At 42.2% G+C, this 22020-nt stretch overlaps 1 protein-coding gene across 10 annotated transcripts in view; it reads left to right on the top strand.

The window, feature by feature from the left end:
- LOC148016346 (uncharacterized) overlaps window positions 1-22020 on the top strand; it is a 209271-nt gene that overhangs the window by 22812 nt on the left and 164439 nt on the right. For all 10 annotated transcript variants that reach the window (XR_015688091.1, XR_015688089.1, XR_015688090.1 and 7 more), the window contains exons 3-4: window positions 673-703; window positions 2270-2454. Coding sequence is in view for 7 of the 10 variants with exons in the window: in XM_087664208.1 (XP_087520334.1) it covers window positions 673-703; window positions 2270-2454 (216 nt within the window). In the remaining 3 variants the exon portion in view is untranslated. The remainder of the gene's footprint in view (window positions 1-672; window positions 704-2269; window positions 2455-22020) is intronic.

The raw sequence follows: 22020 nt of genomic DNA, 5'->3' as shown, positions 1-22020 counted from the left end.
CTCAAATGCCTCAAAGAGGGGCTAGAGGACAGCAAGTGCCCTTGCTACTGCCCAGATTCCTCCTATAGAAGAACAAAGGAAATGGGACTCCAAGGATGCACAAGCCTCGTCTTTGATTGCTCTATCAGTCAAGAGAGCAATAATACCTCATATTCGGTCTTGTAAGACCTCCAAGGCAGCATGGGATATCCTTGAGCAGATGCTTGCAATTAGAAATGGGGCCAGAATCTCTTATTTGAGAAGAGAATTGGGTCTCTCTCAGTTACTACTTGTGTGTACATATAATTAGAAAATCCTCTTCAAAGCCTGTTAAACAGAATTGCTTTGTCAAATGGGTTTATTAAATGCTTGATTCTGAGCTGTCTTGTAAGGTACGCTACGCATTAAAAGGTGTGGAAATCAAATGTCCAATTTATGGAGATGCATGAAACATCACAAGATTGCACATGCAAAAGTCTGAGTTTGCGGGTTTGTGTGCTGGAATATCTAGCAGTAGTTACTGAATTGAAACTGTTTTTGGAAAACCATTATGTCCGCAGAAAAAAACTTCACATAGGTTTTTTGGGAAGCATCATTCTTGCGGAATAATTGTAGGTCTGTTCTCTTTTGAGTAACCATGAAAAATTGCTGTTTTGGTGAATTGTAATTCTTTTGTTTGGTATGATACTGCAGACATTGGACATTTTATCTAAGAATATGAAAGGTAAAATTCTTTCCAAGGGCCTTAATTCTCTTTTAATGCTTAGTATTTTGTAGTTCTGATTGAGCAAAGGAATGGTATGTTGTTGAGGTAGTTTACACAAACCTCTCAGTGGTTGATGGGACAGGAGTGGAGGCACAAACAGAAAAACAATTTACAAATGAGAAAATAGTCTTACAATGTGATGTGAGAAAGTTCGATGAAGAAAATGGAACTGTTTTTCTGTACCCTGATTGCATGTGAATATCTTTTAAGCAAGTTGATAGTGTCCAATGTCAAAACTTTCTGATGTTCGTCTGCAAAGCAGATCACATGCAGAACTGTGCCGGTAAAATGTTGGATTGGGACTCACTTACTAAAGAACAAACAATCAAAATTTTCTTTATTGAAAAGCAAAAGCATGTTGCTTCTCTGATCAGCTTCTGACATTGCTTACCTACATGACTTACATGGTTAATGAAGTGTTCTTGGAAACATTCCAGTAGCCATGTTCATAGTATATTTTAGTGATGTAGCTAGAGGCTGCTAAGATCACAGCATGTGAAAAGCCAGAATGGGCAAGTTGGTGAGAAGGCGCATTGTTACATAAAAAGTAATGTGACCTCTAAATAATAGACTGTGCACGCATTATAAGATTCTCAGGGGGGTACACTTATTATTTTTCAGCCAGTTTGATCATTATTGAAAGAGGCTATTTTTAAAGTGCAGCAATTGTGTTTTCAGATGATCAAAACTCTTTTGTTATTTTTGGTTTATGTTCGTTTCGATGGGCTAAAGGTCTTCAGGCTCCTTGCCATGATATTGAGAAGTTAAACGCATTGAGTTGAATTTGATTTTTGTTATGGTGATCCAATGTTAACGTCATGGCTTTGCGCAAATCTGCTTGTGAGCCTTACAAAGATGATTAGTGGAGGAAATACTTCTCAGGAGAATAGTTAGCTCACTATGTTTCAATTCTGCATTAAGGTTTAGCTCTAAAACAACTAAAGCAAGCTGCACTGAAGAGCATGGACTTGTGTGTTTTCAGATTATCAAAATTGTTTTGTTATTTTTGGTTTATGTTTGTTTCAATGGGCTCAGGCTCTCCAAGCTCCTCACCATGACATTGAGAAGTCCCATCAAGTTGAATTTGATTTTTCTTATGATGATCCAATGTTAACGTCATGGCTGTGCACACATCTGCTTGTGAGCCTTGCAAAGATGATTAGTGGAGGAAATACTTCTCAGGAGAATACCTAGCTCACTATGTTTCTACTCTGCATTCATAACTCATAATTTAAGCATTAAGGTTTAGCTTTAAAACCAAGTTTGAGGAAGTGCTTGTTACTTGGAAATAAATCTGCACTCGGCAGGCAAACATAGCCCATTGGTGAAATTAGCTTGTGTGCTTTAATGGATTGCACACCTTTTTCAAAGCTATAGCATGTTGTTTATGTGTGCTTTATATGGCAAAGTCTGATAACATGGTTATGCAAATTACAAATTATTATGCACTTTATGTGTACTGTTTTTGCTCTTTTACCAGAGACATGTCACATATGATGGGTCTTCTATGCCCAATAAATGCAGGTCGAGGAAGGTCATTGACAACATCACACTTACAGGAACTAGAAGATCCAGGAAAAGGGTGGGAGGAAGAGGCTGAAATTCTCTCCCAACATGAGTATGTTGCTCGATTGCGTGGACTAAATGATGAGATTGCTCATGCTTGGTTGAACAATGAACGTGTTACTGCTCTTAGATTATCAGTGAAGGTTAGTTCATTTTGGCGTTTGATGTTAAATGTCTTGCATGATTATAATGGTTTAAGAATTCAAAGCTCTGATTGATTTGAAAACTTCTTATAAAAGGAGTTATTATACATTGCAGTTTATGTGCTATCACATACACTGATTTGTCTGTGTTATGTCATATAGCTGCAAAGTACAAAATAATCAGCTCTAATAAAATTTCAATGAGCAAAAATAAAGCAATGAGTCAATGGCCTATGTTGTGTGTGGACGAAGTACGACAATGGGGTAGGCTTTGGACGATAGCTCACTAGTGGATGCTCCTAATGCTCCTAAACAAAAGTGGTCTCAAGTACATAATATTGTAGATTGGGTGGAGGGATGCCTTATATAGGCTACACAGGGGAAAGTTAGTGTTAGGGTTTCCTTGCAAATAAGATCTCTCATGGGTCTATCCAACATGGATAAGCTAAAATGTCAAGGTATGGCTGCTTGCTTGTATGCCAATATTATTTGTCTCCTTCAGTGGTGCCTCAAGTGGAGATGCAGATTGGCCTTCTTTCAACCCACCATCTCTTCGAGTTTCCATGCCCCCTTCTATGGTCGCTTGGACTAAGGGTCCTCACCTTGCTATTGTGGCACCATCAGTGCAGGTGCTCGTCTTACCACATCTCCTTTAGAAGGAGAAATTGGATGGAACCAACCATGCCATTCTGGATACCTTTGACCACTGGGACTTTGTTATCCAGCTAATACCTCACTCTACCGTGAATCCTCTCATCGGATATATTTCTGATTAGGTAGCCCTTAGGGACTAGCTCAACCGTCAAGACACAAATCCATGCCTCTATGTGAACACAAAAAAAGGAGGCTCTAGAAACAAAAACACATACACGTACTTGCTATTTTATGTTGTGTTTGATTCTGAACATGTTCTTGGTGTCACTCATTTACAAACCTCTCCTATCCCTTGACCATCAGATTTGCATTTGATCTCGTGACATTGCTGCACATTATGGAAGAAATATGTATGAGTTGGACAATGTTTAAAGCTGAATTGCACTTTGTTTTGTGCGCTTATGGTGCAATAGATGAAGGACACTTGGAATTTGCTGAAAAGGTTTGGTCTTGATGCATTTAGCTTGTGACTAGTCTTGTAGAAGCTTAAGCCTTAGTCTTCAAGATCTAGGTGATCCAGTTGATCTATCCTCATGTCAGTAGGTGTTGGGTGTCTTCTTTATGTTTGCCACAATAGGCCCGGATGTTCAGTTTGGAATATCACATGTGAGCAAGCTTATAGATTGCCTTGATCCAAGGCATAGGGAAGCTAGGAAGATACTTGAAGGGCATATAAGATTATGCATATTCTATCCATGTGGTTCTGATTCATAATGGCATGCTTTTCATGATCCTTATTGAGCAGTTGTTATGACACTAGTGTATGCTCTAACAGGGTTTGCTTTTGTCTTCCTCTTCATGTGTATCATGGTTGAGCCAAAAAGCAGCCTATTTAGACCGCTTCTACCTTTGAAGCTAAGTGCACGACAGCCTTCACAACCACAATTGAGTGTATGCCAGACAGCATATTGTCAATGGATGTTGATCAATCGTCTCCTACCACTATCTGCTGATGGTCAGAGTGCTTTGACAATTGTGATTTGTGAGGAACTCCATCTTCCATACTCATGTTAAGCACATTTTAGTGTATTATCATTATTTATAGGAGTGATTCTTAGCAGGTCAGATTGACTTGGTCTATGTGCCTACACAAGATAACTTGGTAAATCTATCATAAAGGCCCTCACTTGCCAAAAGTTTGAAGCTTTTTGAAAAGCCTTAGACATTTTACTCTTCTTAGATTGATCCACCATATCATTATCCTTGAGTCTTGTTCACATCATCACTCCTTCGGGGGGGGGGGGGGGTGTTTTGGAGCATATACTTGTTAGCTTGCCATTTTATCCTGTCACTTTGTGATCTCTTGGTTGTGAGCTGCATTAGAGTCTGACGGATTGGAGCTTTGACTATCATTTTCCACTTAGATCAGTGTGCATTTCTTGGTTTTGCTTGGCACCTGTCAGCTTGTGCAGCCTTGCCAGGTCATGATCTGCCCCACATGGCCCTGTCAGCGTTTATTGCTTGCCATGTCAGCATTTTCGGCCTCTGTTGATGCTGTGTGGCCAGATTAGTCGATTACCACATTTAGTGGCACTGCTGGATGGTTGGCCAATTTAGGTGCATTTTGGCTATATATAACCATTCCCCATTTTGGGGGAGATCATTCTTCTTCCTCTTTTGCAAGTGCACACTCCGACTTTGGCATTCTCCACCTTTTCTTGCAGGGACTGATAGCTGCACACTCCGTCTTTGTCTTTATCACCCTCTTTGGTGTTGGCATCATTTTCCAGCCTGATATGGTGCCTTCACTAATGCTTTGGGCTGCATGTAGGCACTTCTCCTTTTCTCTCTAAGGGGACGCGACTAATGTCTCTGACACGACTGACAGGCTATCGGCGTACTCATCTCTTTCTCTTTTTGACGGGATGCGATTGACACATGACACTATTGATGTATTGGTGCTTGACACGACTGTTTGTACTGATGCCTGACACGTGATGCTTGACACGATTGATGTACTGACGCGTGAATGTTGTATTGATGCCAGAGTTACGGCTCTGACTGATTGGGATATATTGACACGAATACTTGTTATGAGCAATGTACTGATTGACGAATAGTGAGTCTCTTCCTAGTACAACAGTGAGTTTGTTCCCAGCAAGGGGTTTCTCATCAGTCAAATAGGTAGGGGGACTTGCTTGCTTGGCATTGAGTGGATATCTTAGATTGCTAGATAGCAGAGACTACTGAAAGAGAAACTAGTGGACATGAGACTGAACTTGACACACAACCAATTGGGCTGACCACAAGAGGCACTGCATCAGAGGGGTAGTACAAGACTCCAGCTAAAGGCGAAAAGTTTTACTATAGACAAAACAGAAGGAGAGCTTGTGAAAATGCCACTCCCACAAGTGCCAAGCAATGGACAAAGATGCAAAGGTTGATTGCAAGAAATGGTTTGGATGACGTGAAAGCCTCATAAGAGATGAGATTGTGGCAATATGTATTCCAATGATTGAGAAGGTGACAAGTGACATGAATGCAATGCATGAAACATGGGGAAAGGAATTAAATGCTAAAATGGATGCAAACCTGAAAGCATGTATGAAGGTGTGGGGTAGCATGCAACAAAAAGTCATGAATGGCATGGATACAAAGCAGAAAGACATATATGACAAATTGCAGGAGACATTCAAAAGGGAACTAAGTGCTGCTATAGATGTAAAAAGAAAGTCATGCATTAATGGTTGGGATGATGCAAAATACAAAGAAATCAAGGCTGACCTGCAGGTTGATATGACAGATAACTTGAACAAAGTAAGTGATACTTGGAAAGTAGATATGGATGCATTGAAATCTGATACAAATGCATGCATAGTAGCCAAGGATATGGAGATTGCTGAATTGAAAAGGTAGTTAGAGGCATGTAAGAAATAATTAGTGACACACAAGTCAATGATGGATGCACAAACAACAATGCTAGTTGCATCGGAATTAAAGAAAGAGGTGGAAAGTTTAAAAAAGAACATGCACACATGGGTGAATGTGGTAGAGGGAGCTCAAAAGAAAGTAGAAAGTGTCGAGCATACAATGAAAGAAAATGCACAATGGATTGAGGTAGTCAAAAGAAACAAAGGGATGCCTTAGAGCAAAGTAGAAATGATGAAGGCAACAATAGAAGAGGAAGCAAAAAGGAAACGGTGTGCATTACGTGTTCGTGTGGTGGGGTGGGTTGAAAAAGCAACCCCCCTAGAGGATGCTAAAACACTTTGTGCTAAGATGGGTGTAAATGAGATACACATTATGGATGTCTGGAGGGTGGGTGATCTAAGTGACAAAAGAGGTCAGATCCTCATGCTGAAATTTGAGGACATGGATAATAAGAGGACCTTCCTCTCAAAAGGAAAGGCTTTGAAAGACGAAAAGGTTTATCTTGATGAGGATCTCACACTCGTACAGTTAGAGAATAGAAGGGCTAGCATGCCAACGGTGTTGGAGGCACGTAAAGAAGGCAAGTATGCTGTGTATAGAGATGGCAGAGTAATCATAGTAGAACGAAGGTCACAAGGACGGTACGCGGCCTAAGAGACATTAAGGATGTCCCTTTGGAATTGTAATGGTTCTATGAGACTTGATGCTTGTTATTTTGAGGATACTTTCCATGCATAGTAGCTAGAAACGTTAGAAACGTTCAAAAGCGAAACGTTATAAATGTGTTTCGTAAGTTTCTTTCAAGAGGGGGTAAAATAAGAAACACGGGTTTTTTTATATAGGGATTTTTAATAGTTTTGAGTAGCGAAAGAGGTTCTAAACTTCTATGGAACTCTCTCTCAAATAAAGAATGGCCATGTGAGCTTGAGTTATAATAGAATCAATTGAGAATAATATGTTACATATCTATGATCCATTATTGACTTGTCATTTATGTCAAAGTTAGTCTTTGGACAAGCTATATATGGTTTAGAACTCAAACATTATGATTCATATATTATATCATACAAAGAAAATTGTAATAAACATGTAAATAGCCTATCTACAATATGGACTGAGTCAAGTTTCAACATCATGATTCTCATTTCAAAACAAACTGACAAAATGTCAAAATCGAGAATTAATCATAATATATCATAAATAACTCATAAATGAGACTAAAGTCGTATAATAATCAACTCAAGACAAGAATAGATACTAAATTGACAAAGTCCAATAACTAAAAAAAATCAGTTTCTCATTCAAAATCTTGAGCCCTCATGAGTCATTACACATCATCATCATCATGTTTAACATTGCCCAACCAACAATTTTTGTGAAAAAATCATGTTTTGGGTTCTAGCTCACAAAAAAAAAGAACCCCATGTTTTTTAACTCTAAAACACTCTTTGTACTTTAAGAAACGTTTCGTAAGTTTCAAACAGAAAGAAATGCATTTCTTTGCTGCTATGTTTCTATGGGATAGTTATAGCTATGTATACAGAGACACATCAATGTGTAAGTTCTAGATTACCAGATATTGTGGGATACAAGTGGGAGAGTGTTTACAGGCCTTAGCCTCATAGACCAAGGGGAATGAGAGGGTTGGGTGAGGTGGCTATTCTTTATGGTGAGAGCCTCCAAGACATGATTTATGTGGTGTCACGAGATGTGTAGGCTAGATATATGTGGGTAAGGCTAAGGATAGGGCACCCGAGGAATCTGTATGTTAGGCAGTATGTTACTTCCTACCTGCCTATTCAACATTTGCCCTTGGGGAGGGATCATCATTTGAAGTACTACATGAGGACATTGTGAAGTATGCAAGCATTGGGGACATACTACTAATGGGAGACTTTAATGCTCAAACAAGAAGTGAACAGTTAGCCTTTTATGATATTGAACATGAGATGTTTGAGGAGTTGACATTGGACGAACTAGGGGTTGACAGGACATCTTAAGTTAAAGAAATGACTGCATATGGATCCCATTTGCTAGCATAGGAAGTGCTAAAAAATTAGCTATATTCAATGGCTTATTGAGATAGTCAGGAGCGGATGCTTTCACTTGTTAGAACAACAAAAAGGGAGTGAGCATTGTGGACTATGTAATGGGCTTGCCAGCGTTAATTCTAGAAATTAAGCATTTTGAGATATTTGACAAGTCGATTGGTCTAGCAGCCGACCATGCAATGCTAAAATTCACCCTAGCATGTGGTCAAATATAGGAAACATGCACACAAGGACACACATTTTTGCACTATGAGTTTCTAGAGCAAACTTCACATATCTATAGTGGTGCAGTACGAGATGGCTTAAGCTAGCTAGACTAGCGTGAACCACTGGAGGATGCCACTGAATCTCTAGCGAAGGTTTTACATTCAGCAACTACTATAGAGGCATTCCCATGTAAGATGGGCTCTACTACACCATGTAGATGCACTGCCCCTCAAAATGCTTGGTATGATGATGAGTGTTGATAGACTAAGACCCGCCTACAGAGGGATGTTATACTAGGGAAATGCACACACAAGCATGCATTGAATGTCTCCCCTCGTCTTGTGTGAAAAAAGAAGAGGGATTATCTAGCCAAACTAGGGTCTGAGATGTATCAGCTCTTTTTGAGCAAGGATAACAAGAAGGCATGGAGGAAATTTCATGGTAGACAACCCCCAATTCGGTTGATATCACCTATGGTATAGCATGAACATGCTAGTGCATTGTATGATGTTCCATCACAAGAGCAAATTCCCTATCCAACAAACTTTAGGCCAACACACTGTGGTTTTTTAACGGAAAAAATGGTGAGGTATGCCATTTGGAGGTTAAAGAATGGGAGAGCACATGATCAAGATGGTCTTGTGGTAGAACATTTTGCACATGCATGCTATGCATCGGCTCCTATCTTGTCAAATATCTTCAATAAAGGTATATGTGAGGGGTTTCTAGCAAGTTGGTGTGACTAGACAATAGTGCCGATTTTTAAGAGCGCAGATCCATTGGTCGCTAACTACCACTGCACTATTACGATTGGCCATATGCTAGTAAAGATATGTGCCTCTACTATGGAGCATGAGTTGACTTGGTGGGCTGAAACAAAGGGGATACGGTCTGTAGGACAAGCTAGCTTCTGCCAAGGATACAATACATTAGACCATATACGCATGTTGAAAGCCTTGATTAAGGAGGGACTATCACTAAGGCAAAATATCTATTGTTGTTTCATGGATTTCTACAAAGCTTTTGATACAGTACCACGTGCAAGACTCATGCAGAGGTTGTGAACCATTGGGGTCCCAAAGGATATGCTGTGGTGTATTTATACATTGTATGAAATAGTTATAGGTAGAGTACGAGTGCCTGGAGGCACAATAGACTTAGTGTCTAGCACAGTTGGTATAAAGCAAGGATGTCCGTTCTCTCCTTTGCTGTTTGGATTGTACATTGACGAGATTTCAGATTACATACAAAGATGGGATGGAATGGGAGCTAGCTTGGCTGGGGTATTGATGCCGATTTTGTTATATGCAAACGATATTATACTCATCTCAAATTCACATGAGGGGCTACAACGACATCTAGATGCATTGCATGTGTTTTGTAAAGAGAAAGGCCTCAAGGTTAATCTTGGAAAGACTAAAATTATGGTCTTTAACACCTTGGCAGCTTGGGTGACACGCTGAGAGAATCACTTTTGTATAACAGTCAGTTTGTGGAAATGGTTAGACAATATGTATACCTTGGGGTCACTTTCAAAGGGCCACAATTTTCATGGAAGGAGACTTCAAAGGCTAGGCTTGGACGGGCATATGTAGCTTTGGGCACTCTAGAGCGACAATGTGCGCACAAATAGTTCTGGGAGCCCCGTAGCAAATTGTGGCTCTTTGACACTTTAGTTATGCCCACACTATTCTATGGAGCAGCCATTTGGGGCCCAAGACTTTATCATACTAGACAAGCGCTTCTCATGGACTGTAACAGACATGAAGCACAACATTATGATGGCTAGAAACATATGGAGAGACCGCTAGTCATGATGATAGCATATATGATAAGGGCAAAAGCCTCAGTACCATAAGAGATCATTTGAGCAGAGTTGGGTGCAGCACCCGCTAGTCATGATGATAGCACATATGATAAGGGTGAAAGCCTTAGTACCATAAGAGATCATCTGAGCAGAGTTGGGTGCAACACCCATGGTAGTGGTGACACTATTCCAGGCAATCACATTCCTCCAGAGGATATGGTAGCTCCCTTAAGACCAATACCCTAGAGTACTTGGTCCAAGCCCCCTTTCCCATTATGTACGAAGATGGCACAATACCAATGTCCCTTCTTGCAGGTTTCCCATGATGGTTTCATAGTGAGGCTGAGATATACGGATGCTCAACTTTCTCATGGGCTTTGAGTTGCTATTGGATAGATCGGCACCTCATCACATCAGCTGATGATTGAGATAGGTTGATGGAGCCATGTTGCAGCAAATGAGAGGATGTGCGAGCTTTGTGGATGGGAGACAGAGATGGAGGAACACTGCATTTGTAGATGCAATGTATATTATGATATTCGAGGCCGCTACCATTGCCTCTTTGAGGGGGGCTTTGGACCATTGAGACGGGTGATGGACTATGAGGACCATAGATGTCTGGGCCTTTTCTTATTGAAGCTCTAGTGGCGCAAAGCAGCATTGTTATGGGATCGGAGGCAAACCCAGCCACATCCATCCCTCTAGAGGGCAATTACAGACTTTTTTAGTATAGCTGATTCCCTAGCCATTAGACACTACATCTCCTACTGATAGGCACCATTGAGGTGGCATCACAGGCTACATCACTATGTAGAGTACGACGCCCTAGGGTACGTTGGGCAACGTAGGCATGCTCGTATGCGAGACATTCACGTCATGATTGCTCATTACAGACGAAGATTACCATGACGACTCAGTCGGAGGTAGCTTGCAAAGGCTTGGTGGATTCCATACACTGAGAGGGAGATACTCTATACTCTTTTTAGTTTTTCAGTTTTCCATATTTTTCATTTTCCATTTCAATTTATCATGTGAACCTAGACATAATTTTGTTTTCTTTTGTGATGAGAGATGATGATACCAGTTGTATTAGTTATGGTCTCATAGGCCATTCTAGCCTTTTAGAGACATTAATAGATCTTTCTTTTATTTCTTTATTTCTTTCTTTTTTCTCTATGTTGGTGTTCCTCTTCCATTGCGCACTCTCACATGATATCATTGCCTAAGTGAGGACATGTAGGTTTCCTATAGAGAAGACCACCCTACTTTTGAAAACAAAAATTTTCAGCCTGCTGTTTGCTGCAGAAAACATAGATTTTTTACGTTTTATAGGTGCTTTTAACAAAAGCATGACATCTACAACTATTTTCTTGCAGGTGTAGTTGATTATTCTCTCCATTTGGGTATTTGTTGAAAACACTTGAAACCTGCAAAAACGAGATTTTGATGCAGCGGAAGAAGAGAAGAAGTGGATGCTGAACCGTCCGTCGGTCTTTGCCATCACTGAAGTGGAGGATCTTTGCCACTCTTAGAGCAAGTCCGGCTCTGATACCATGTCAAAAGACGATGTACCAGCTGAACAGTAGGATTTGCGGGGAGGAACACAATGTGAACTCGGCAAACATGGAGAAGAGAAGAGATGAGAGAAGAAACTCTGATGAATGGAATGATGAAGTTTTGAATCATGGAGTGAATGTGATAGCTCTTCGTGTCTCCCATAGGGCTTGTCCTTTTGGGCCAAGTATTTGGCTGATGGCTCCTTGGACAAGCATAAAAGCTAGGCTTGTTGCCAAGGGTTTTGGACAACATGTAGGTTTGGATTACTCATAGACTTTCACACCCACTACCCATATGTCTACTATTTGGGCTATTTTGGCTCTAGCAGCCCATCATCATTGGCTTGCCTTTTGGATGGATGTGAAGTCTTCCTTCTTGAATGGCATCCTTGAGGAGGAGATTTGTGTTTTATAGTCTCTTGGTTTTCTTGTGTAGGGAAAGGAGGATCATCTCTACAAATTGCGGAAGGCCCTCTATGGCCCGAAGTAGGCTCCTAGGGCTTAGTACGAGAGGATTGATCGATAATTTGCCATCATTATAGAGAGTGGCTTCCATCGGTCAGATCATGATTCCAACCTTTATTATAAGTTTGTGGGTGACAGGTGTATTTTAGTCACCTTGTATGTGGATGACTTGACTATCACAGGGAGTGACTCACAGGAGGTTGACCGGATTGAAGATATCTTGTGGTAGGAGTTCGAATCAAATGGCATAGAGCATTTTCATCTCTTGGCACAAGTAGATCTTTGAGCTTCTTTCAAAGTTTGGTATAGCCAAGCATTGTCCCATTTCTTGCCCCATGGGCCCAAAGTCCAAGTTGGTTACTACCGGAGATACAAGTTGGTTACTACCGGAGATTTCTTGCCCCATGGATCCAAAGTCCAAGTCTCCCTGATGCTAAGAGATACAAGTGTCTTGTTGGATCATTGATTTGGCTTATCCATAGTAGGCCATGCATCTCTTTTGTGGTGGTGGTGTCTTCTTTCATGAAGGCTCCTATTGAGGCTCACCGTGAGTTGCTTTATGCATGTTCCCCTACTTTAAGGGAACTCGATCCTCAGATTTGGCTGGCCAACTGCTACTTTTAGTGGCACTATTGGATGGCTTGTTAGTTTGGGGGCATTTTAGCTATATATAGCCATTCTCCATTTTGAGGCAAATCATTCTTCTTCCTCTTCTACAGGTGCACACTCCAACTTCGGCATGCTCCTCTGTTTCTTGCAAGGGCTGCTGGCTGCACAGTCCATCTTTGTCTCCATCACCATCTCCAATGTTGTCATCATTTTCCAGCCTGATCTGGTGCCCTCACTGCGCTTTGGTCTGCATGCAAGGACTGATCAGTTGGTCATTGTATTCAGCATTCTTTCCAGATTCAGTACAGATTTCTCTTTCTTTCTTGCTGTCTTTTCTCTTCTCCTTTTCTCTTCGTGTTGTGTTCCTCTTCCATCGTGCAATACTATTCCTCTTCCATCGTGCAATACTATGGTAAGGATGTGTGGATACACTTTGCACTAACTTGAATTTTCTACACATCCCATCCTAATCCATTCTTGTGCTATATGCTTATCTTTTGTAAACTCTTCTTTTTTCGCTATCTTTGATAATAGAGACATGAGGTTTGTCTTGCTTCTTCAAGGTTCCTTCATCATTGCTTTCGATCTTGCTTCGCACTCTTGCTAATATTTTCAAACAAGAGCATCCTTTTGGACTCGGGCATGAGATAGGGTCACTAGGCCTTTTTTCTATACCTCAAGGTTGAGGCAATCTAGGCAATGAGTGAAGTAAGTAGATTGCTTTATTGCTAGGAAAATGAACAAGTGAGGAGAGTAGATGGTCATATGCCAAATCAATGACTTAAGAAACATTGTCTTTGATGTGTCAACTTTAGGCCAACTTACATCAACTTTTTGTAGTTGTTTGGACCTGACATACAACCATTTGGTGTATACAGCTTAAATGTCACAATAAAGATCAAATTCTGAGTTTAGGCAACAAAAAACATTTGGTATGCTTAATCACATTGTTTGGAGCTACATCACAAAATTCATGTAGTTAGAATGAGTCAAGAAGGTAGAGTTGCATTTTAAGGGACTTAAATATTTTGAGCACAAAGAAGAGTGTCTTTTGCTTCTTCTTTTACATTCTATTCTGTGATTTGAGAGAGAGAGAGAGAGAGAGAGAGAGAGAGAGAGGGGGGGGGGGGGGGTAAAATGGGACAAATGCCTTTGTTGTGCTGGTAGATTTTTTGGATGAGGATGTGCTTGTTGTTTTGGCAAATAAAGCTATGGCGAGGCAGTTGCAACCTCACCCTTGATCTCCCATCTCATCATGAAAATCGCTACATGGAATGTTCAAGGCATTTGTTCATGTGGTAAGTAGCATGCTATGTGGCAGACCTTGTGAAGATATGCTAGGGTTTGCACCGAGGAAACATAGTATGTATGACCAAGACTAAAACACAAAGACTTAGACAGAGACAAGTAAAACTCAAACTCTAAATGCATAATGCAAACGCAAAACTCAAGACGCAAACAAAGAGACAAGAAACTCTTGAAGGGAATGAATGCTGTAAATGAATGTAAGAGTGTATAGAATGCCCAAGGGTAGAGCAATGAAGGGTCGGAGAGTGACATCCATCGGAGACGAATTCCAAGTATTGTGACCACCAATCAGAGTGGCGGAGTGAGAGAAACACGGAATGCTGATCACCAGAGTGTGAGGAGATTGAGGGAAAAATGCTGTAATTGAGAGTGGAACTCAGGAAGGAGCCCTTGCATTAACTCAAAATTGGCTGTGGCATTGCGGGCTCTCCATTGACGGATGTGATCAGGGTGAGCTAATGGAAGGTCTCGATACCAAAGATGAGGTCCCAGAGTCCTCGAGATTTAAGCACTTGTTGCATGAGGTTCGACCAAGTGGTAAAAACGAGTCTTATTCGTGAAGGTATTTTTGGCCGTTGCAATAGGTGTGGTAGTGCTAGGAGATGGAGAAGGTGTGTAATGGGGGTAGGGTGAATAGGGGGGATAGGGTGGGGGAGCGGAGTACATCGAGGAAGGAATCCGAGAGTGCCCACCATGCATACAAGAAGTGTGCATAGCGGATCCTGTGGAGCCCAAGGTGGAGGGATAGGGACACGTGGAGCAGAGGATGGAAATCCCTGCGGAGGAGTGACCCAAGGGATGTGCAACGATAGTCCATAAGGAGAGGATGGATATCCTTGTATGTGAAAAGTCGTGTGAGGAATTGTTAGTGTCCGAGGGAGTGAGGGGGATGCCTATCACAGCCGTCCCAGAGTGAAAGGATGTGGTTAAGTGGGGGTAGGTGGAAGATACAATATCAAAGGGTGGCATTTCTCAGATGGAAGATCCACCCCTACTGTATTTTGAGTGGAAGTGGAATGTAAATCAAGATTTTGGAATGAAGATGTGAGTAGATCAGAATGTGGAGAAAATAGTGGTGGGATTGGAGGGAGTTGAGAAGTGTGGTTTACTTACTCAAATGAAACAGATGGTAGAGATATACCTGATGAAGTGTATTTGCTTCGAGAGCCTCTTCTATTAAATTTAACATACTGAAAATCATCTGGATCTTTCACAACAAAAAAAGATATAGGAGAGGGTTTTGGCTCACATGACTCAAAAGGGTTATATGAACGTGACACAAGACCTGGCGGAGATGAAGGAGATGGATCGCCAAACGCGCCAAATGTCAAAATTCCTCCAAGATCAGAGAGATGGCGAGTCTCACCAATCGGTCTGGACAGAGTAGTAACACTCGTTGGAGGAGTGTAAACTAAATTATACATGATGCGCAAGTACTCCTCAAACTCTTTATCTGTAAAATGACTAAAACGAGAAGAAGAATATGGTAAAGATGAAGGTGTGTCTATCTCCTCCTCGAGACCATAATACCTTCTCAGAGCCTTCAATAGTGGAGAAGCCTGACAGGGCGTCATATGATCGGAAGAAGAAGGTGTCCGAGAGACATTATGAGTGAGAATCGAGTCGCATGTGAGTCTCCCTCCAATACCATGTGAAGATGTGCTAGGGATTGGATTGAGGAAACACAACAGACCAAGACTGAAACACCAAGACTCAAATAGAGACAAGCAAAACTCAAACCTTAGATGTGAAATGCAAACTCAAAACTCAAAACTCAACACAGAGTTAAGCATAGCGAGAAGAAACTCTGAAGTGAATGAATGTTGTAAATGAATGTAAGAGTGTACAGAATGCCCAAGGGCAGAGCAATGAAGGGTTGGTTATCTTTGCCACATGATTTACTGCATCCCTTGCTATCATATTTGCATTTCTGCTGTGATTTGCCCCTAGTATGCAAAGCATTGGAAGACTTACTGGATGCATTGTTTTGCTGATTCATTTCTTTCATGAGTAGAGCACTCTCTACATCAGCATACAAAAGGATCACATTTGAATTGCTCATAGCAGTCGTGAATGTATCCCAACTCTCTGGAAGAGTGCAAAGCAGGAACGTAGCCTTAAATTCTTCATCAATCAAGAACTTCAAGGCAACCAGCTCGCTGAAAATGGAGTTAAACTCACTCAAGTGAGTAGACATTGCTGTACCCTCTTTCACACGCAAATCCATAAGCTTTTTCAGCCAATACACTTTGCTTGCAGCACTCTTCTGTGAATATAGTTCTTCCAGTCGAGTCCATATAGCATATGTAGAAGCCAAACCTTTAATTTTAAATAGCAAGGCATAAAAAATCGATAGCTCGATGGTTGAGTGTGCAAGCTCATTTAACTCATCCCAATCTTCCTGTTCCATGTCCGTGGGCTTTACCCCTTGTGTTTTGATCGGCTTTGCCTGCTTCTTTTGCAACAGGATATTGTAGCATTGCTTTTGCCAAACTGCAAAGTTATGTGCTCCTTTAAGTTTCTTTATGTGCATTAGATTACTGTTGTCATTGCTGCCAGCCATGATTCTCAGCCCAAATGTGACCAAAAAACAGCAAATGCAGGCCCAAAACTGTCACCCAAGTGACTAAGGTACAAACAAGTACCAACCAGCAATAAATAACCACCTAGAAGAAGAGATTTCAGATTTGTAATTAAATTTTCGGAAGCACCAAACCATGTGCTACAACATTTCACAACTGATTACAGCTGTTCCAAGGACATATTCATCACATTACATGAGAAATTCCAAATTTTAGTTGCAATTTCTGTTGTACATGTACCCATGGGCATAAAATTTGACATGAACGGTCAAAAGCCCCAAAATTTTTGTGCTCAAAGCATCAGCCACACATCTGCATTTTCTTTGTCATGCATAGAACATGCCAATTTTGCCAAAATAGAGCAATTTCAGCAAAACTCCCAAATTTTACCAAGTGGTGTTGTCCAAATTGGGTGGAATTCAACCTGCATGTACATAAATTGACCAAATGCTGCACAGATTTTGCCCAAACTGCAAAAGCCCCAAATTGCACGGGGTCCAATGTGCATCAATGTCGAGAAATTGGGTAAATTTCAGCCCAATTTGTTCATGTACATGAAAAGCCCCAAATGTTGGAGGCAAGACTTCACAAATTCCTGCAATTTCTTAGACAAATTTGTTTGTCTTGCATCACATTCCCCAAATCTGGGAAAAGCCCAAATTTCTGGATCAAATTTGTACAGATTTGAGATCTGTGCCTTCAGCGCATGAATTCCCACCAAGACAAGTGGTAATTGAAGATAAATTTTTTTAATTAAAAAAAAAAACAACTGATGGGGGGGTATGTTGACCCTTGCGTGACTGACGGCTGCTGTCGCCAAGCCGTCAAGCGAGCATGCACCTGCCTGCTGGACCTGTCCATCATGTGCCTGGTTGCCTGCTGTCGCATGGTCGTGGCCTGGTCGCATGCGATCCCGTGGTCGTCTTCTGGTTGCTTGCAGTTGTATGGTCGTCTGCAACCCGTCATGCTTGCGAACTAGGCTGTTCGTTGAACGTTCCACTTGGGCTGCGACCTGTCGACAGTTGCTTGACCGCCGTGTTGGTCCCATGTGACTGACGTTGACCCGTCAGTTCTGTTCGCACGCTAGCAGGCGCCCACTGGTCTTTCGCGCGACTACTCTTTGCACATGTCGATTGTCAACTGTTCTCATTGCCTGCGATTGTTGCTTGCCAGCGACTGCTTCGTACTTGACTGCCTACTGACGTTCGTTGAGTCCACTTGGGACTCCTGTAACACCTGAGTTGTCTCTTGCCTGCTCTGATACCAGTTCGTAGTGATGGGTTGGGCACGAAGATCGAGGCAGTGGGTGTTTCTTAGTCGCGGAGAGACAGAGAGAGTGAGAGCGAGCATAGCAAAGAGTGTGCACTTTTTTAGGTACAATGATGAGTGAGTACCTTTAGGTTTTTAGATAGATATATTTGTGTAAGTACAAGTGCTAAGGGTGTGTTCATACCCGAGCACATTTAAAGGCACGAGGCCTTTATTTCCAACAGATTGCGCAATATTTTGCACAACATATTGAATGTCTAGATGGGAATAAATTATGCTTGATACACGAAATAGGAGATGGTGATGGTTCAGTTGGACCTTGAAAAAGCCTTCAATCATTTAGAATGGTCCTTCTTGGGTCAATTGATACAAGGCATGGGTTTTAGTCTAAGAATGTCTGGACTTATCAATACTATTAGCACGGATTCCTTCTCAAGAATTTTGCTCAATGGTGGTGTCACGACACCCTTCCCCCTTTGTTGATCAGTTAGGCAGAGTTGCCCATTGTGTCCTTTGTTCTTTGCCTTGGCCACTCACCTTGTTTTGACAATGTCATTGCATCTAGCGGCCAATGGCGAGGTCGTCGGAATCTCTCTCCCTTCACAAGAATAGTTTGTGAGCTAGGCCTTGGCGGATGACACTTTTAGGTTTCTTAAGGCTGATCTGTATAATATACAAAGAGCAATGGCCACATGGGACTTATTCGCCCTTGTCTCAAGACTATACATTAACACATCCTAGTTGGCCCTTATCAGTTGCATTGAGGGTGATTTGTGGGCCTTGGGTTGGCAAGGTGAGGTGGTGCTTAAAGGCTTAGTTTTCACGCACTTGGGCTATCCCTTAGGAGTGTAGGTTTTGCGTTAAGTGCTAATAGATTGGATCTCCTCAAGTATTATGGATAATTTTTTGTATTGGAAATCACAAGCTTGGCCTTTTTACGTGAGATAAAAAATAGCGTAGACAATCATGATATCGATCGTCGTTAAATCTTCTTGGCACCCACCTCCAAATCGGGAGACGACAAACTTCTTGAAAGTGGAAGTGCTGGTGGTTTCGAAGCTTCTCTCTTGGCAAGGTAAAGACAAACAAAGACCGATGTTGAATAGGATGGCGCGCCTAGGGCTCATCATAGTTGCCGTTGTTTTTCTACCTGTTAGTGGGGTTGTTATGTCCTTCAGATTGGTTCGGCACTACTTTCATGTTTCCCAAGGCTATCGCAACTTGTGGAGTGCCATCTCCACCTCTTTATGGGCCATGTAGCCTCTTCCCTCCCCTTGGTAGGATTGGATGATTAATGGTTTGCTACTTTTGGGTTGTGCTTCAGTAAATCAAATATATCACTTGTTGATTTGTGATAAGGACTGCCTTGTCTAGAAAGGTAATACCACTTGGGGTCTCAAGAAAAACCAAGCATGGTGGAAGTTTGTGGTGATGACAGGATGGCTTAACAAATTGCCTTTTCGATCCCAAGTCTTCATTTGGCAAATGTTGATTGATGCGCTTCCTCTTGCCTCGACGCTTTCCAGGTGAAGGATTTCCAATGGTTGCTACTTCTTTTGTCACACGTTGGTTGAAGCCCCCTACCATTGGTTCCTTGCTTGCTTGGTTGCGTGGAAGGTTTGGTCACTACTATCGGCCATTTGTTTATGAGTGGTTGGGCTATTGATGTCTCTGAAGGATTGGGTCTTTGGACATCTCAAGTTTGTGGATCTTGTGCATGCTAACATGAAAGTGCTCTTGAAACCAGCCTTCCTTCTTGGAATGGGTGGTGATAACTTGATTTAAGAGTTAATTACAGCAATAAATAAATGCACATAAACTGAAATACACACTTTACCATAACATTCTTGGATAGTAGACACCCTGTTGGCCCCAAAATTGGCACCCCTTGTGGTATTTCTTTAGCTTTCATTCAATTGGAAGGAGTACAACTTGAGATTCTTCAATCTCCTCCTGCTAACCAATTGCTCTTGCTGTCATAAATGACCAGCAAGCCTTTTGGGTCATTTGCCCCTTGATTCACCCAGGACTTCTTCTCCAATTTGACCCTTGCTTGGCCAAATGCTGCCCCAAATCAATTCGGGATGGGTTGGCTCCTGAAATCCCTTGATAATCTTCAATTATTAGCTGTTGATTTCAGTCCCTTGAGCCTTCAATCTCTGGCACGAATCCCAAGGTGGCTGCTAAACCCTAATTTCTCTGTAAATTAGGGTTTACTGTAGAAATTATAGATCAGCCCACCAAAAATGGTTGAGATCTCCTCCAAATGGCTAAGAATTGCTGAGAATGGCTGAGCATAGGCGGAAGGAGATGAGAGAATGCTATAGAGAGAGAAAATTCTGAAATTTGTCGCGAAGAATTGATCAAAATCAGCTGCTGCCCTGCTGTACCAGCCCCAAACGGATGCACCAGCAACAATAGGAGCATCAGAGACTGTGATCTTCAGGAGAAAGTGCATCAGCAGCAATTGCCAGCTTCCCAAGGTCAAGAATATGCAATCTCCATCACCAAAATGGTCTCCAATGGCTTCGGAGTGGCCCGAAAAGCTGGCAGCAACAGTCCAACACCTCTTTCCAACAGCTCCAAAAATGAAAAAACGAGATTTCTCTCTCCCTTTAGCTCTATTTAGCCTTTCCCCCACTTGCATGGGAAAGTTTTGCCAAGTGGCAGCTTTCTTAATACATTTTCAGCAATTTTCAGCCATTTAATTAATTTTCAGAAATAATTAATTCTGAAAATTAATTCAGCCCTTAATCCATGCCCAAAAAATTGACCTTGCCCATCCAAAAATTAATTTGGCTAGGCCACCTTGTCAGAGTGCAGCGGTGCGGAAGCGTAGGACTGAGAGAGAGAGAACGCAGAGAGAGAAGAGAGAGAAAGAGACAGTGGAAGATGAAGATCTGCTGTATAAAGTGTGCTGTATACAAAGATATGCAGATATGTACACGGGCGTAGTGCGCTGGACTGCGTGTCTCCACCTCGACGATGCAACCTGCTGTTCACCTCGAAGTCCGCTGCAGTCTGCACTGTCTCCTGTTTGAAATCTGCGAACAGAGACGGAATCTGCACGTGCCACTAGTCTGTAATCTGCGAGCAGAGAAGTGCAGGAGACTGCTGAAAACCTCGGCTATTTATAGCCAGAAAACAGGGCGCCAGAAAAGACCTGTCGGCTACATGCAGCCGACTAATAGGATAGGTCGGACTGCCACGTGGTAGTCCGACTGCACCTGGACAGAAACTGTCCGACTGCACCTGGTCAGGCGATGATCTCTAACACCCTCTCTCAGAGCCTGGGCAGGGCAGAAGCCTGAGGGATCTGGAATGTCTCCGAAGTAGAGCCTGGGGAAGTGCCTTCGTAAACAAATCGGCAAGATTGTCTTCCGTCTTGCAGTACTCCACAGTGATGGTGATCTCTAACACCCCCTCTGAGAGCCTGGGCAGGGCAGAAGCCTGAGGGATCTGGAATGTCTCCGAAGTAGATCCTGGGGAAGTGCCTTCGTAAACAAATCGGCAAGATTGTCTTCCGTCTTGCAGTACTCCACAGTGATGGTCTCATCCAGAAGCTTCTCTCTGATGAAGTGGTACTGGATCTCTATGTGCTTCGTCCGGGCATGAAAAACAGGATTCCGTGCCAAGGCAATGCAACTCTCATTGTCACATTGCAACAAAGTAGGACGAGTCTGGGGGTAGCCAAGCTTCTCCAACAATCGCCGAAGCCACACAGCCTCACATGCGGTGGAAGACGCGGCCCGATACTTCGCCTCAGTATAGACGAAAGGGCTACCGTGGGCTGCTTCTTGCTACGCCATGAGATAACACCTGCACCCAAGGTAAAACAGTAACCTATAGTAGACCGCCTGTGGTCCACATCACCGGCCCAATCCGAGTCGCTCCAACCTGCAAGTACAAGATCTGAACCATCTATCCCTGTGGGATAATGAATCCCTAAATCAGACGTCCCCCTTAAATACCGAAGTATCCTTTGAGCAGCCTGCCAATGCACCGTCTGAGGTTTACTCATGAACCCTGCCAAGAGCCCAACAGCAAAACAAAGATCAACACGAGTGTTGAGAAGCCAAATCAAGGATCCAATCATCTGACGATAGCGGGAAGCATCCGCCATGGGAGAAGCTGAATGGGAAGTGGTCTTCCAGTTCGGATCCATAGGAGTAGAAAGGGTCCGACAA

The sequence above is a fragment of the Lygodium microphyllum genome, chromosome 23 (assembly GCF_053477565.2).
Source record: "Lygodium microphyllum isolate KBCC chromosome 23, Lygodium_microphyllum_v1.1.10, whole genome shotgun sequence".
Taxonomy (NCBI): Eukaryota; Viridiplantae; Streptophyta; class Polypodiopsida; order Schizaeales; family Lygodiaceae; genus Lygodium; species Lygodium microphyllum.
This window is presented reverse-complemented; position numbering and strand designations above follow the sequence as displayed.